This window comes from Episyrphus balteatus, chromosome 1 (genome assembly GCF_945859705.1).
Source record: "Episyrphus balteatus chromosome 1, idEpiBalt1.1, whole genome shotgun sequence".
Lineage (NCBI taxonomy): Eukaryota > Metazoa > Arthropoda > Insecta > Diptera > Syrphidae > Episyrphus > Episyrphus balteatus.
In genome coordinates, this window is record NC_079134.1 from 352,032 (window position 1) to 370,011 (window position 17,980).

The 17,980-nt window shown below is 31.6% G+C and overlaps 2 protein-coding genes across 2 annotated transcripts; one reads left to right on the forward strand and one right to left on the reverse strand.

Moving 5' to 3' along the window:
• The first annotated feature begins 512 nt into the window (after positions 1–512).
• Positions 513–2,713, forward strand: LOC129921175 (UDP-glucosyltransferase 2-like). Its single transcript, XM_056002881.1, has 3 exons — positions 513–1,341; positions 1,414–1,579; positions 1,644–2,713. Exons 1-3 carry the CDS (start codon positions 734–736, stop codon positions 2,376–2,378), a joined length of 1,509 nt encoding a protein of 502 aa, XP_055858856.1. The 5' UTR covers positions 513–733; the 3' UTR covers positions 2,379–2,713.
• LOC129921174 (uncharacterized) lies at positions 2,711–17,780 on the reverse strand. The gene is made up of 5 exons (XM_056002880.1): positions 15,361–17,780; positions 7,268–7,400; positions 3,894–4,108; positions 3,499–3,782; positions 2,711–3,423 (listed from the first exon to the last, which is right to left on the reverse strand). The coding sequence occupies exons 1-5, from the start codon at positions 16,351–16,353 to the stop codon at positions 3,309–3,311; spliced, it is 1,740 nt and encodes a 579-aa protein (XP_055858855.1). The 5' UTR covers positions 16,354–17,780; the 3' UTR covers positions 2,711–3,308.
• Between the last annotated feature and the right edge of the window lie 200 nt (positions 17,781–17,980).

Genomic DNA, 17,980 nt, shown 5'->3' on the forward strand with positions numbered 1-17,980 from the left:
CAAAATTAAATTTTTTGAAAATTATTTAGGGTCTATTTTTGATATTTTTTTTTGTTAAAAAATGGTTTTCAAGTATATGTATAAAAATATAACATGCAAAATATTGAAAATTTCCTTTAAAATCCTTCACTTGCATTTAAAGATGCTAAAGAAATAGCTATTAATTTGTAAATAATTATTTTATATTATTTTTATTTTATAAATTTAGTTTTTTGAAAATTGTGAATTTTGAATGCAGAATTTCCCAGAAACTCTCATGCTAGTTTCATTTGAAAATTTTATTTTTAAGTAAAAACAAGCACTAAATTTTTAAAATTACATTTTTCATTTTTATAAAACGAAACACGCGTCAACTTTCAAAAGATTCCTCATTAAATTTTCAAAAACCTAAAATATTTCAAAAATTTCACTCAACCCCTTCTTCTTCTGATATCTTTCATTTGATACTTTTTAACATATTTTATTCAAGTAAATCATTTTTTTCAATTGGATAAACAAAACTTTGAGTTTGAATAGAATACTTTATCTCAACCTTAATGCACAAAATGACCAAAGTATTCAATTGATAACAAATAGAAAATATCAATCAGTTTATAATCTTTTCACGTGCAATTAATCAAATTTCTTTGGCTGGTATATACCGACGACGCGTCGCATGACTTAAAGAAAGAAACTTCATTTCTTCAGAGACGCGAAGCGCGGAAATTCTTCCTCTAACGGTTTTTCAATAACAATGTTATTTATAAAAAATTGTGTTTCTATTTTATTAATTCTTCTAATTCCTGAGATACTATCCGCTAACATTTTGGGCTTGTTTACAAGTACACATAGATCACACATGTTAGTGTATCAGGGTGTTATAAGAGGTCTACTCAAAAGAGGTCACAATATTACTATTGTAACAATTTTGCCAATAGACGATAAAGAAATTATTTCGAAAAATGTGACATTAATCACGCTGAGAAAACCTCAAAAAGCTGTTCCAGCACATGGAATATTTCGTCAGATAGCTGTAATTGAAGCCAATGGCAAAGTGTTTGATGATCCATATTTACAAACGTTCTTAGCGAATAATAATACATTTGATTTAGTTATTCTTGGCTATTTATTCAACGATTATCAACTAGGACTGGCAGCACATTTTAACTGTCCAACCGTAGTGATTTGGACAACACAGGCAACCAGTTTTGTCAAAAGGTTTATTGGAGAACCTAATCAATGGATGGACGTTCCACAACCGTATGTTAGAAGTCAGGCGGTGGGAGTTCGAGGTCTAATGTATGGAGCTTTTGAAACTGTTTTTAGATGGATTGTGGACTTTTTAATGAACAAGCTTTATCAGTAAGAAAGTTGAAAAAAATCGAAAGTGTTTGCAAACTGAGGCAAAATGAGTTTTCATTTATTTTGCAATAGGAAGTACTTTTCTGCATCAAACTACCCCAGCTTGACCGACTTACAAAACAACGTTTCTTTAGTTTTATGTAACCACCATTTTAGTGAAGGGCCATTTGAAGCTCATTTACCAAATTTAATTGAGATAAGTGGAATTCAAATTAAGGACACCGATCTCCTTCCGAAGGTATGTACATATGATAGTATAAAAGAAAATTTATCCTAAATTGTTCAAAGTTGTATTTTTATAGGCCCTTCAAGAATTCATGGATTCAGCTGATCATGGGGTGATATACTTTAGCCTTGGAACAGTTGTATCAGCAAAACAACTTGGGCCAAGCATTTTGAACATTTTTCATGAAGTATTTTCTTCAATTCCTCAAAAAGTTATCTGGAAAATAAATAACCCGGTGAAAAATTCTTCAAATATTTTTACCAGCAAATGGCTTCCGCAAAGTAGTATCCTAGCCCATCCTAAAACAAGACTTTTTATAACTCACGGTGGTAAAGGTAGCAGAATAGAAGCACTCAATTTTGGAGTGCCGATGATAGCAATACCATTCTTTGGCGATCAATTTGCTGGTGCTCGTCGTTTGGTGAAAAAAGGGTTAGGCTTACAACTTGACAGTAAGAACATTAACGAATCAATACTTCGCCAGTCTATCTTTGGAGTGTTGTATAATAACACCTACTCTAGTAATATTAAAGAGGCATCTCAGATATTTAAAGATCGCCCATTAACTGCTGAACAAACTGCAACTTATTGGATAGAATATGTTATTCGACACAAAGGTGCTTTGCACATGCGAAGTCCTTCAAAACAACTCAACTTACTTCAATACCACAATATTGATGTGTATCTTTTGTGTGTTTGCTTTGTGTTTATTGTAAATATTTCGCTAAGAATTGTTCATATGTGCTCAGTGAATGTCTATCGACGAGTATCAATCATCCTACGCAAAATCAACAATGTTCTCGTAAGCTGAAGCGCACCTTTGTAGTAATACAATCAACTCCTACTCCATCCTCTCAGTACTTGCATGTTTTTTTTTTTTAATGAAGTGGATTTTTGTTTAACCAGTGGTGGATTTATTAGGGTTTTGGAGACAATTTTCTGGATCCCTACTTATTAAAAAAGGTACTCAAATTATACAAACATTTACCCATAAAAAACTAGGTCGTTATTGTCACTTTGACTAGCTTTATTTTATACACATTTAAGTTTATTTATTAAAAAAAAATATTTATAAAAAATTAAGTAATAGTAAATAGTATAGAATGTTGCCAAACAAGTATTATTATTCATCTGTTTATTGCTAATAGTATATATTAGCATTTTTGTTTTCTTCGACGCTCTTTAAATTGAAAAAAAGAAATTAGATGTCGGAAGCATACATTTTCCAAAATTGTTTTAAAAACGAAACTAAAAAATACAGCTCATATTCAAGGCTTAAACTGTTATGTTTAATAAATGAAACTGATAATAAATTTATGTTTGTTCTTTAATTATTATTTTCGATATCTGCCTTATAGCAACAGTTTATACAAGATATTGATTATGTAAGTAACAGATGAGGATAAATCTTTTCAATGGCTAAATACTTAACTACAACAACGTGCCTATAAATTAGAAAAAAAAACTAAACATAAATTATATTAATATAAAAAAAGCTCGTAAAAAATATTGCAAGGAAACAAATGAGATTTTTATATCTCTCCAATGAACAATCAATATAATGTAACAAGCTTAACGTAATAATTATAATTTTTAAGTACTAAGTTTACTCAATAAATACAAAATCAAAAATGCCTCACTTAAAATAAAATTATATCGATAAACACAAAAATATTTATGTTTTGTATGTTTACTCATAATGAGATGCTTTTGGTTGATATTTCGCACTCTAAGTAGGTAGTTATCTGTAATTGTTTTGAGGCTGTGGTGCCCTTAGCCTAGGACAACGTCCGCTATGTTTGTTATAATGACCGTGTTCACATGTAGGCTTTTGGCATTTGTTTTCGGAAATGCATCTGAATTAGAAAAAATTTAATTTGTAAAGAAATTATTTTAAAGATTTATTTTTATTTTGTAGGCAATTTTCTTACTTTTGATCTTCATTTGGAAATCGATCATTTCCTTCTTTAAGATCGTAGCAACTTTGATTCCATGTGAAACAATCACAACGACACTGACTCCCATCCATAACGATGTGGAAATGGCTAGGACATCTACAGTTTTGACTGGCACTGGGGGTATTTAGATGAATACCATAGTTGTAATGCCTTGGGGTTCGACGATGCCTGCTTTTATTAACACAATGGCATTCAGTGTGGTTATCAAAATTTCGAACTTCTATGCCGGGTTTTGAGTTGTTTTGAATAGGAATGATCTAGTTAAAAAAATAGATTTTATTAGAAAAAAATACTACATTTGTTTATAAAATAATACGTATTTAATAAGTAAATAATAATTTAAACTTTTTATTACAATTCGTACTTACATAAAAATACAAATCTACTGATGTTGACTTTTTAGCTACACATGTTTTTTTGTCATCTTCACAACATCCCGTATCGTCAGCACAACGATGTAAAATGGTACAATGTGGTATAAAGCGATTTGAAGCGTCTATGAGTGGAATAACTTTGGGATGTGGCCATCGACATTTCCCTTCTTCTTTGAGCCTTTGAATGTGTGCGTCGACTTTGTTTTGAGCTAAAATTATAAGAAAAAACAATTTTGAATATTCATTGGTTTGAAAAATTTCAATTATTAAGATTTAAATTCGTGCAATCTAAAAAAGAAACTAAAACAAACCACAAATTTATTCAAATTAAGTGTAATAAAATAAAAACTTACACATAACTACACCGTAGTGACCGTAAATGATTATGCTTTAAAAAGATAATAATAAATCAAATTTCTTTTGTTGAATGGTCACTAAACCTTAAAACGTATGGGATGCAGTGACCTACTTGCAACTCTGCTGTATAAATTTGTTTGTAAGATTAGATAGGTGCTGCAATTTTCTGCAAGATGAAAAATTATTGAATTGTTTGAAAGCCAATTTTGGACATATTATGAATGATCTCTTAACAAAAAATATTCTACGTGGTCTCTTTTTTCTGTATTTTTTTTTTCACTTTTTAAAAGTTCGAACCAAATTAATAGCCCCACACACTATAAATTTTGAACAACCAGTAAAATTATTTGTAGATCAGACGATAATCTATACAGAACAGCCAGTATTATTGTTTGGCGAACGGTAGAAACATTTCATTTATTATAATTATTTCTATGAAAAAAAAAAAAAAAATATTACGTATACACCACAGTGAACTTTTTTGTTTCAACTTGTTTCAACTGAGAAAAAAGTAGATATTGTTGATCAATTACGGAACATTCAAATTTAATTATTTTTTATTGATATAATTGGTCACGGGAATATTTTAGACATGGTTTTACTTTAAAATGTCCATGAAAGATCTAAAACAATATTCCAAATGTGCAATTTATTAAACCAGTTTTAATTTACTGACCTCACCGGTATTCAAAACCATAATGTTTATGCCGATTTGTTTACGTGGATATAACATATCGCAGCCAACTGTTTCGCAATAAGAATTTATTAAAGAGTTAAAACATATTTTGGGCTGGTTTATCCCTTATTTTACTTGAATCTAAGTATATATATTGTTCTAACTTCATTATATTTCGGCATTTTTTTAAACAGCAATAACAAGTTTTTAACAACGTGCAAATTTCAAAAAACAATTTTACATTTTTCAAAATTTTTAGTTCGATTCCTGCTGAGATGTTAAAATGTTGTTTCTTTTTAAAATCAGATTTTGAAACTCATCCTTCAAAACCAAAAGGTAGGGCAACAAAATGTTTGGATTATTTCTTTGAACATATTTTTATTTTATGAACGAACCATTAAACTATTTTAGTCTTTTCCACAGTTCTGGTACATATAAGTGGAACAAAGTGTCTATTTACATTCAAGTATAATCAGATTTTATTATTATTAATGTCAAGAGTTGTGAATGTGATCGTAAAAATATGATTTTCTATTAAAGGTATAACAACAAACATTTCTTACAAAAAAAATAATCAAAGTCTTTGTATGTTCGAATTTTATCAACCGTTTTTACGCTTTATTGACTCCTACTTAAATGAAATTGAAACATTTTCCTCCAAGTTGAATTTCAACGAGAAGAAATATGCATTTTTGGATACCAGCATGGTTACAATTTGCATTGCTGCCGTTTGTTTGTAGTCGAAAACATCTTTCTGGTTGCAATTTATCGATGTAAGCTATAATCATGATGGTACCGAGCACAATGAAATAACTATCTAAATACATAGATCCCAAAAGCGGCCTTATAGCAGGCTATAGCAGGTTATAACCAAATGGCCACCCTAAGCGACAAAAAAACGTAAGAAAAAAAAATATTTCACCAATATTGTTCAGAGAAATTTATTTGGCTTGGTCAAACACATTTACCAGTACCAGATATACGGATATACGATTACCACCCAGAATAAAAGAAGTAAAGTTATTATCGATCGTAAAATTATTACACGGGGCGTGAGCAGATGTCGTCAATAGATACAAGGAAGAATAACTCGTAGATGTACGTTTCACATTGGCAAGACCCACAAGACCCATTATTTCCATATTATCCGCATGATTTACTGAGTAAGGCAATTGCATCTTTGAGTCTTGATGCATGCAACAGACGTATGTAAATAACGGGTATGGAAAAAATAATGGATGGCTAATCGATCGGATGCACTGTTGCATTGGCATTGTTGTGTGTGTGTGTCTGGCTGTGGATTTTTGGAGGCGTGCACGGTAGCCAGAAATAAACCACAAAAAAAATGAGTTATTAGGCACGGTAATTAAATGAAGACATTTCATTGTTGGCCTCAAGCCCCCAAGACGTGTTATTATAAATATAATGTCCAGTCTGTGTGTGCATGAAGATACATCACTTATGTTGTTTGCTTGTACACATTTGTTGTTTTTTTTTTTTTTTGTATTTGTTTTGCGGCACAAGCTCACGAGGTTACATTAGCGTTGCGTGAGTGCAGAAGCGTAATGCAGATGCCAGGCAACAAAGGAGTAATAATAATTATTACTTGGTGACCAAAGAGCTGGCAAGACTGATGATTTCCTGTTGAATTCTTGAGCATTATTTTGCATTGTTTTAGTCCATCGACATTCCATTAAACGCATTCAACTAATGATTAAGTTCATTCTATGATTCTTGACAATTTAAGTACATGATACACAGAACTTTTGAATATTAAAGGTGAGTTTCCAATGCGTAGTTATTGAAAGAAATAAAAACATTAAATGTGGTCTTCAAACCGATATCAACACTTTACTTGCAATGCAAGAATATATGTGGATGGAATATTGATTGGAGACGTAGAGTTCTGCCAGCTGCATATAGAATTATACGAACAAAAAAATGCGTGTTCTTTTAACGGACCTCAGAAGTTATTTTGCTGTGGGATCTAGTACGGATTGCAGGTGCATATACATAAATAATCCTTTTAGGATTCATATTAAATAGTCGGAGAACAAAATTTTTAATATGATACTTGTATATTCATTTCTTCTTTGGAATATATCGCCTTAGGTATCTTCCAAAAATTGGAAAGTTATTGTGGCCCTTCATTTCAAGAATTAATTACGCGCGTTCCCTTGGAGTTGGTAAACTACTCATGATTAGACATCTAGTACAACAACTACACATTCCCATGTCCCATCTCCGCGATTAGAACGGAACGGGGCTATTATTGTATTCTGTCAATAACTTTTGAACAAACACAAGAGGCAATTGAAAAATGTTATTTACTTACGTGAACTCAGAAATTGCTGACGGGATCTTGCAACAGCAGCTGCCGTTCCCAAGTTTTTCCATTTTATGTCTGTCAAACTTAAAGTTTGATTTTGGTCATCATTTGATGAGAAGGGGTCATCTCTCAAAAATTCCTGTGAAATATTAATTAAAAATTAATCAAATTGAATTTAAAAAAAAAGATAAGTATTGAATTATGTATGTAGTAATGCTTAAAGACATGTTTTATAAATCAGTGTTGGTCTCTACTCTCTACTATTCTTCGTTCTGCCCTGAGCAATTTAGTATGTACAATGCAATGTGATTTCTTTTTTCAAAACATTAATAAACTAATATTAATAAGTAATTTTGGTTTCAAATAAAGAATATTATATAAAAATCATATAACTATGGGCAGGTTCAGAAACGTTAGGGGCTAAATATTTAGGTAATTTCTCGGTCTCTGATTGTATTTTTGTATTTTGTATTTAACGAATTAAAATATAACTTAATATTAAGATTATACATCTTTTAGTTAATTAAGCCTTGTGAATTGGAAAATTATACAATTTAATTAACATTATTATTAAAAAAATAAATCAAAATTTAGAAAAAAAGCAATAGTAAAAGAGAAAATAGAAAGAGAGAGAGAGAGAGAAATATAGAAAAGAGAGAAGAGAAAAGCAAAAGCAAAATATGAATTTAATTGATTTGAGAACATAAAAAGGTACAATTTTAATGATTTGCAACATAAACTGGTTCAACTTAATAAGTTGTAAAGTACTTATTTAACTTCGTCTGAAATATTTTCAGATTTTCTGTTCTTCTTAATTCGCGTGGAAGCAAATTCCAAACACTAGCCGCGCCAATAAAGAACTGTCGCTCAGATGTAAGACAGGTAAATCGAGGAATAGAGATATAATGTTGGTTCTATTTGATGACAAAAACTGAATATTGTTGAAGAGCCCAGGTGGTTGCTTGTAATGAATGATTTTAAACAACAAATTCATGCCATACAAGCTTTTACTGTAGTTGGAAACATGGTCATATCTTTGCAGTCCAAAGACGTAACGAGAAATATTGTTGAACACAACGTTGAGTTTATTTAGAGACACGGAGCCCAAACTGCAATAAACTTCACATCTATGGGCGTAAACTTTTTTGTGACGAATAATGTTCTTAAAGCACCATACGCCTTCCCTACTGCAGCATTTATATGGTCATTCCAAGTTAAAGTCCGATTAAAACAAACTCCAAAGTTTTTCGCCTTATGAACAAACTCCACGGGAATATTATTCAAAAGCACTGTAGGAAAGTATGTTAAATCAAGCGTCTTCTTAGAGATGACAAGGCACTTCGTTTTCGAGGGGTTAAGGACAAGACCGCACCTATTGTACCATTCCAGAATTGCATTCAAATCGTCGTTGAACTGTCAACTGTCAAAAAAAATCCTTCCAATTTAGTTAATTTTATTGGAAATTTTATTGGTGTGACAATAATATCACACCCAAACTAATTTAGGGAATTTACTCAAATTTCCGTTCAGAAAATGACGTTGCCTAAATATCTAGTCCCTAATATTTCCTGAACGTGCCCTATGACTATTGATACAGCTGAATTGAGCAAAATTATTGTAAAATGTTTCAAATTAAATAATTCACACATCAATTTGGTTCTGCGACTTTTCAAATTTATTTTCTATTTTTGTGTCAAATTAAATTATTTGAATTAAAAACAACGCAAAAAATGAACTCAATTTAAGCAATAATGACTCAATAAAATAATAATATGAGATCAACAGTCACTGTCACACAACATATATAGAAAACGGGTAAATTACACGTTTCAATAAAGCAAATGACAGATAAGATTATAGAATATTGGGATAGGTCGGACTATTTTTGCTTGATAACCTATACACGAGGTAATCTTCTACCAATATCTTATCTGGATTAATGCTAATTCAAAAAATGGAATAATATACAAGGTCAAGAAATAACTTTTCAAAAGGGTAAACAAACACTTTTTGCAATAAAAACAAAAAGTAAATTTGTGAATTTCCGTCAAATGCCTCTTGAAAGAGCTTCAACTCAGCTTTGTAAATATTTGAATTTCTCTTCGATTCTTTGATTAGCTTTATAAGAGGCTCTCGTTGGTGGTGGAGAATGACTTCTTGCTAAATATTTATTGTGGTGAAGAAGTAAATATTTGAAGTCGAGTTTTTTCCACCAAAAACTAAATTAATCAGCAGTGGATCAGTTTAACCTCTGGCGAAAAAAATGGTACCTACATAAATTAATCATTTTTATTCCACAAAATTCAAAATTAACAGAATAGCTTTGTTTGCAAGATTAATTATAACATTATTGATAATGAGAACAGAACGTGGAACGGGAAAATGCAGTAGTGTGTTTTATATTTCATTATAGCAAATTCGAAAAAGGAAGTGAAACCAATAATGAATTTTCGTAACTAAAAAATGATTTTAAAGAAAATTCAAATTTCTGCTATGATGAAAGGGTAGTTACAGTATTTAATTAAGGACTGTTCAAGTTTTTGCGAGTACTGTCCAAGCACGCTGCTACTGAAACAACTAATTTACTTCGTTTACGACTAAGTTCTTGAAAAATACTTCTACTTCCTCTTTTTCCAGGGCAATGAAGTACTTAGGAGAAATATGAAGTACACACGACTTTCAAAATTTTGAAAAATGTAAAATTGTTTTTTGAAAATTGCACGTTATTAAAAACTTGTTACGTAGGTATTTTGTAACTAAAATTTGTTAGAAAAATTGACAATAAAATCTTAAATCTTTATACGTATCAACGAGCAAAACTGATTTATAAATAATATTGTTGCTTTAAACAAAACAGAAAGTAAGCGAACTTAAAAACTAAGGGATAAGCCAGTTCAACATATGTTTTACTGTTTTAAAGAATTTATTGTGAAACAGTTGGGTGCGATATGTTATATCCATGTTAATAAATTAGCACAAGTATTTTAGTTTTGAATGCCAGTGAGGTCAACAAATTAAAACTGGTTTTATTAATTGTACATTTGGAATATTGTTTAAGTTCTTTCATGGGCATTTTATAGCGAAACCGTGTTTAAAATATTCCTGTGACCAATTATATCGATAAAAAACAATTTAATTTTAATGTTCTGTAATTGATCAACCATTATAAACTTCTTTCTCAGTTTAATAACGTTGAAACTAAAAAAGTTCACTGTGGTGTATGCGTAACATTTTTGTCAATATTCCGCAAGAGTGAGTTTTTCTCTACCTTGTTCTTAAGGCAATGATGAAAAAATTTTTTTTTTTGTAATTTTATAACTGGAATGTCCCAGAAACAGGACATGTCATTCCAAGACATTAAGTAAAACTCATTTCTATATTTTTTATAGACATAGTTGAAAACTTTTCACTAAAATATCGACGGATTGTAATATGCGTTGAACCGCATACATCTAATAATAGGACACACGTTTGTTCAATGGCGGATGCAACATTCGTCTCATGCCAATGCCAATGCATAAACCAAGACCCCTGATAGGTGTCTGATAGTTGTTTGTGCAGACTGCAGACGTTGCGTTCTTAAACTCTTCCATTATTAAAAGAGAAAAAAGAAAAACAAAAAACAAACATTATTCTTCAATACACACGTTTAAATTTCAATGGTGAATGGCGATGTGGTGAATGGTGATGGTGAATGAAATCCAAAGTGTGCCCGTTCCAACTCAAACTACTCGTTAATTTTTCCAATTTGAATACCAAATAGGAAAAACTTTACCCCTGTTGCATTATGCAGTATGAATATTCAAATGAGATATAGATAACAATGAATGCCGATGAATTGGTGTAATTGTCGCAACCAATTAGACTTCTAATCACTTGGATCGGTTCGCACTTAATGATTGGTTTAGCACCTCGTGTTAGATATTTACTGTTACACGGCTGGTAACGCGGCGCGGCATGAATGCAAATATTATTAAACGCAAATAGTCATTTTTTGTTTACATATGGATATTTGTGTTTAGGGAAGTCATATGTGGTAGCATCGACATGAACTCTCAATGGTATAATGCATTGCAAGCTGTTCGAGGTGTTTATGATTTCAAACGATGAACTATGAACATATAGTGATAGTGAATACACAAATATGGAAAACATTATGTCCGTGAAGACTGATGGAACTGATGTTCCATTAATAATTTATTATTGTTCGTATTGTTTGGATTGGATGTCGAACTTTCTTTACCTGATATTTGAGGTTTTTCGTTTTAAAAGATATTTGTTGATGAAAGTTTATTTTAGAACTAAAACTTTTATCTATCATAGTTCAATATACAATTTGATCATAAACACAGCTAAACTAGGTATGTTAAAATAGGGTGTAATTTTTCATATTTATAAAATGCATGACTAGGGAACTAGGGTGCTAGTGCTTTTGTTTAAGTTTTCAAGCTTCAATTATTGTATAAAGAACTGCAGATATATGATCCTTCTTGTAGTTTGGCATCAGTTAGTGAAATTTCAGTGCACACCTCAGAACTCGAAAGCAGTCGCGTTAATGCTGTGACTGTGATGCTTTATAAATCTCAAGAAGAAATTCGATTTTTTAGGTACATATGCATCACCATATCCAAATGTTCCAAATACTTAAACTACCTTTGCCATTAACAAAAATTTTAACTTTCTAGGGGCATTTTCATCATTACGGGTGGGACATCTTCCAATGTGTTTATTAAACTTTAAAGCATTTACGTTTAAAAAAAAACGTTTAAAAACGCTATTTCGATACAAAAATAATTTATCAGGTTGTTTAAACTGCCAAAAAATTCATACTACCTTTGCCATTAACAAAAATTTTAACTTTCTAGGGGCATTTTCATCATTACGGGTGGGACATCTTCCAATGTGTTTATTAACCTTTAAAGCATTTACGTTTAAAAAAAACGTTTAAAAACGCTATTTCGATACAAAAATAATTTATCAGGTTGTTTAAACTGCCAAAAAATTCATACTCCGAATTAAAATTAAACTAAAATATACCAAAAACATAGAATAATTTTATTGTCTCAACGATTTTTCTATCGTATTTTTCGCATCAACGTAATACTGATACTAGGCTTTTATGAAGTTCCTTTGGTCTATTGCAAAACTTTCCAAGAGTCGCCATGACAAAAACCACTTTTTCGTGTCTAAAATTAAATTTGTATCTGTTCCTGATGTGGCGCTTGTTAGTTTTGGTTTTATATTTACTTTTTAGTTTTTGGTATTTATTTTTTAATTCCACACGACTTTCAGTTTTTCTTGCAATTTCATCCGCAATTGTGCGTAGTGGAAACGCTAGCGCATATTCAGTGTTTACATTTATTTTCGATTTTTCCGTGGCGCGTAGCATTTTTATTTTAAGTACAGAAAAACTGTATATCTGGTCTGTACTATAATGATTCTGTTGCAAGCATTTGGAATAGTTCTAATTTTTGCATATTCTACCGTCTCTTTGGTTTAGAGTGATGATGTGTCTACTAAAGTAAGCGATGCGAGAAAGCACTCAAAGTAGAAACCCATTTTTAGTTTTAAATTTAATGTTTTAACAATATGTGAGCCTGTGCATATATTTGTCTTTTTAAATCAATATCAATAACTTCTAGTTTTAGTTCGTAACAGAAACAAAAAAAAAAAATATCTATAAAAATGGTCTTTCTTTTTGAATATCTGAAACTGATGAATTTTGTATAAAGCCCCTGAAGGAGATAAAATATTTAACAATGTTTTTAGACCAAATTTCTAATACCATTAGATTTTTCAATCAAAACCCATTGCAAATATCTATATTGACTAAATTTTAAAAAAATCTCAAAAAATTGATATTTAAATATAATATCATCCTTATAATAAAAATATAGTTTTGATATTTTAACTATCATAAAACACATTTTTCCAGCAGAGGAACCTGTCTACTTATTTCTCTATATTAGAATGAATTTTTGCTGTCCCATTAAGCCATTATATATAGTCAAACACATAAATCTTAAACAACTTCCTGAAAACTAATTTAACTAAAATCAAATTAATCAAATTAGATTTATTTTAATAAATACAATAATTTCGAAACCAATAAATGGTAAAACCTTGTTATTTCGTAAGTTTTTTTTTGTTTTTGTTTTGATTTTCTTCTTCGATCTTAATTCATTTCGTGAGCTCTGCCTGGTTGAATAATTGTCAATCAAAATCTTTCAACAGCATAAATAACAAGACCCTGCCTAATGCCCATGCCCATGCCCATACAATGTATGTTATTTTATTATCATTTGACAGTTGATTAATTGTTTATTTATCAATATCAATATAAACATTTGTGTATATTGCTATCTGCTTTAAGTTAAAGCTCATCACGAAATCAAAAGAAAGTTTAAATCAGTTTGGAAGTGATTTTATGGCTTTTTATATTGTGCAATGTTATTTATTGTTTTTGTTTTGCTGTCGCATGTGTGTGATTCTTTTATTATTTTTGACCTGATTTATTATTTATTTGATTTACATGATCTGTGTGAGCATGAATCTGCACTTTAAATCACTTTTTGAATATCTCAAAACTCAAACAAGAAAAATTTATTAACTAGTGTGACAAAAGTACCTACTTATGTATAACGGCATACAAAAGAGTAAGAACTTGTAGGTACTTAGGAATAATAAAGTATAAATTAGTTTTGATATGCACAAAATGTTGATAAAAAAAATTCATACTTAACAATTTTTCAAGCAAAAGCGTTTACCAACTTCTTTTTATGCATATTAATCGATATGCAAAATGAGTCAAATTTGAACTGTAATTTTTTATTTTTATAGCTAAAAAAATTTCTGTACCAAATTTCAAGCAATAGCAGCAACAACAGTGGGCCAAATCGGCCTTGTGCATCTCAAGAATATGCAAAGTTTTTGTTTCTAGTAGTAGTAGAAACTTTATTGAGCTTTATTTTATACACTTTTCAATATTTTCTTATAAATAATATACAGCACATCTAAATTAAGTTTTGCCGACTTGGTATTGTCCTGGCTACATTAGTTATAAATAACAAAATGAAATGCTTTATTGTAGCATAATATGTTTGATGAGAAGAATTTAATCTGACATGTTCTTTTTCTTGAATTTCTATGTGTGCCTACTCAACAAGACACACACTTTGAAAGTTTCTTGGAATAATTATTTCAATAATTAAGTCCTATTATAAAAGGAATCATTTAACTTATTTTTCTTTTTTTTTAATTAGACTTCATAAGCTCGAGAAATTAAAAAACACTTTTTCTACCTTAACATCGATTGTTAAGCAAATACGTCAACTAAAACATATTATTTATAAAAAAAAAAAAACAATCAAAATCTTTCTCCAAACTAGGGCTATTCTCCCTAAGTATTTTTGGAACGTTTATGATTTCATTAAACAATTGGTACTTTAAAAAAAAAAAGTCTTTTAATTATCACATTTTGGTTATACCTCCACACACTCAAAATTTTTTGTTGGCTCTCGGTCAATTAACAAAGTACCTACAAACTTTTGTGTCAATAAATAATCCCAAACACTCGTATAATAAAGAGTGCTTATTGATTAATAATATAATGCAATGGAATTTGCTTCACTCTTAAAAATGCAATAAACTTTCTGAATCCATCTGCTGCAAAAAGGGTTAAAACTTTCAATACCTACAGAAAATTGTTGACATACATAGTTCCTTGCCAGGCGATTACGAGACAGAGCGACACGAAGTTGCTTGAGTAGAATTAAAAACCCAAACATTGGACGTGATGTGTTTTATTACATTATTTCTTTTAAGATTTGGACTTTATTGTGAGTGAAATAAAGTTTAAAATCGTTTTGCACTTTATTGCACTCGTAAAAGCGCAGTTAATATTTTTTTAAATTTTTCTTTGGATTTTACTTGATAATATCTTCACTGAATTGCATCAGCATAAACATACAATCCGTTCCCATACAACATGTTTTAATGTTACACTGAGATATAATAATTTCCATCTACAGACACAATCCGGATAGTCATTGAAATTATAATGTAAAAAATAATGTAAAGCAAAACAAAAACGCACTTACAGAACTGTAATCATCTTCAACATCTTGCCTGTCGTTTTTGTCTCTGATATTTTTTTCAGCCTCTTCCTCGCTCTTGAGCGCTTCTTTTCGGCTGTTTATTTCTTCACTCCTCTGCTCAGATAATACTACATCTTCAGTCTCACCATCTGCCCGTCGTTCTTCAATCATATTTCCATTCTCATCAACTTCTTCGTAGTAATCGTTTTCGTCATAATCCTCATCGTAATCAGCCTTGCTCTTGAACCCCTGATCTTCATGACTTATCTTCCCGGGATCAACAGCATCAATCCTAGAAGATTTTTCCACCAAGCTTTTTTGACTGTTCTGGTCTGGCTTTTGTTCATTATGAGAATGACTATTGTAATGAGACCCAGACGATCTCAGATTATGCTCTGCTTTGGAAGTGATCGTGGGCGCATCATCATTGTTCAATTTAACATGATACGGCCAACTAAAAGTTCGCTTATTATTTGCACTCCATTGCTGGCGATGCCTTTCGCTGTCAGCGTCAAGCCTGTTTTTGACCATTGTGCCATCATCGGTTTCATTGCCACCTTGATAGTTTATATGTGTCAATTCGGGCAATTTGAAATTGGCTGCCGTGGCAGAGCTCCATTTCCACGATGAAGTTGTTGGGGTTTTGGTTGTTGTTGTAGGTTTTATGCTGGCAGCAGGCCGGTAATCCCTGTCAAGGTAAAAATGCGAGTGCTGCGATTTTATGTGCATCTCACGATTATTCTTGTGCATGTAGTCATCGTGATGATGCCGATGTTGGTGATGAGGAAACGAGATTGCTTGCTGAGCGGTTCGTGAATGCTGATGTTGCTGCTGCTGCTGTTGCTGATGAATGGATTGCTGGTGCTGATTTATTCCGTACGACCATCTTGGTTTATAATCGTCGTCAGCATATGTACCGACGACTGTGTGCCTGATAAAGATCAGCACAAGTAAAATACCGGAAAGGATCATTTCTCTGTCCCATTTGCGGGTCATATTCCGTGTTCCCGAAACGATCAAATTATAAATTGAAACAAAAAATTGAAAAAAAAAAATCACAATCTTCACCACTTTACAAAAGGATGATAGAGCCACATCGAGTCAAGGTCGCGAATATAAAAAGCTGCTTTAATCATCATAAAGATGTTTGTTTTTTTTTATTTGTTTCAAAAGGTATGCGTTTTGTTTGAGCCCAGAAAGATATTGTATCTCTATTTAACTGGAATATCTGCTACTATTCAAACATTCTATGATTATAACCCACTTTGCCAACTAAGAGGACAGGTAATTCAAACAAATGGCTTATCAACGCGAATACACATACATACACCATAGCAAATCGCGCATTGTATAAACACAGATAGATAACAGACAAATTTTTAATTAAAAAAGAAAAAGATTCTACGATTCAACACAATCCAGATGCTACCATATTCACAGCTTATGGCTAAATTTAAGTGTTAACAAGCTAATTTATTAAAAAATACACAAACAGCTTGAGGCTACAGCACCCGCGTAATTAATTTAAACTATCAGTCCAACACCCACGCAGAGACGCCCCCTGCTGGATATTTTTAATTCACAATTCAGCCACTTCTAGACAAGACACGCGTTCCTTTCGTATGCAAACATACATAATATGCTTGTTTGGCTGTCGGCAGTTAAAAAATTTTATAAATATATCGCGGAATTCTGGCGAATTCTCGCCAATTTCTTGTTCGGGTCGGTTAATAAAAATGAGTCACTAAAACTGAACGCGAGGCAACTTTTAAAAATAACAATTGCACGATTGTTGCTTATGATGACAAAAATTCCGATAGTATCTTCTTCGTACGCCACTGTTCAAATTGTGATGATAAATTTGTCGTCGGATATCACTCAAAATAGACGTCGCAGATGTATCTTTTCGCGATCACACGATCACATACGAAGACTTAAACGATTTATCTATAAAAACAAAAAAATAATAGCAAAGCACTGCAATAAGATTGATTATAGATCGCGATCAGATCGTCTTCGTCGTCGTCGGAAAATAAAAATCAAACACCGACGGCAAATTACTGGCCAAATGATGATGCTGACGCGATCAACGTTCTACACTTTCTGCGAGTTAAATGCTTTCCCAATGAAAAGAAGACCCCCGATTCCATCTTGTTTCCTTTATAAAATTTATTCTCGTTTGTTGGTTGTTAATTGTTGTCGAAGGGCAGCAAACAGAATAAAGATACTTTTTTGAAAAGAGAAAATTTAATAAATTGGCATTGCTGAGCAATGGTACAATGCTTTATACTCTTTAGTCTTTAGATATGGGAGCACCCAAGTGGTAGGCTTTTGTATAGATCGCCGATTGTGCAAAGGAAAGACGGTCTTTCACTCTTTACGCAACAACTTATCACCATCAACTGATGTCCGATGCATTCAAGTGCTATTGAACAGACTCAACGAATCGATTCAAGTCGTTGCTCGGTGGACGGTGCGGCGGCATAGCAGCTATAGCAGCAAGCGGTAAGGCGTAAGGGTCATGGGAACATGCTGCTATGCAAGTTCATAATGCTGCTGCAACATTCTGATACCATAGATACTCCAATATGCTAAATACTTGGGTGATGTTTATAGAGAAGCG

Bases quoted from the DNA above. Each gene is read 5' to 3' on its own strand.
- LOC129921175 (XM_056002881.1), top strand. From the start codon at position 734: ATGTTATTTATAAAAAATTGTGTTTCTATTTTATTAATTCTTCTAATT. The intron at 1,342-1,413 runs GTAAGAAAGTTG...ATTTTGCAATAG, and splicing joins TTAATGAACAAGCTTTATCA to GAAGTACTTTTCTGCATCAA. The intron at 1,580-1,643 runs GTATGTACATAT...GTATTTTTATAG, and splicing joins ACACCGATCTCCTTCCGAAG to GCCCTTCAAGAATTCATGGA.
- LOC129921174 (XM_056002880.1), bottom strand. From the start codon at position 16,353: ATGACCCGCAAATGGGACAGAGAAATGATCCTTTCCGGTATTTTACTT. The intron at 7,401-15,360 runs GTAAGTGCGTTT...AATATTTCACAG, and splicing joins TTGAAGATGATTACAGTTCT to GAATTTTTGAGAGATGACCC. The intron at 3,424-3,498 runs GTAAGAAAATTG...TTTCTAATTCAG, and splicing joins TTTCCAAATGAAGATCAAAA to ATGCATTTCCGAAAACAAAT.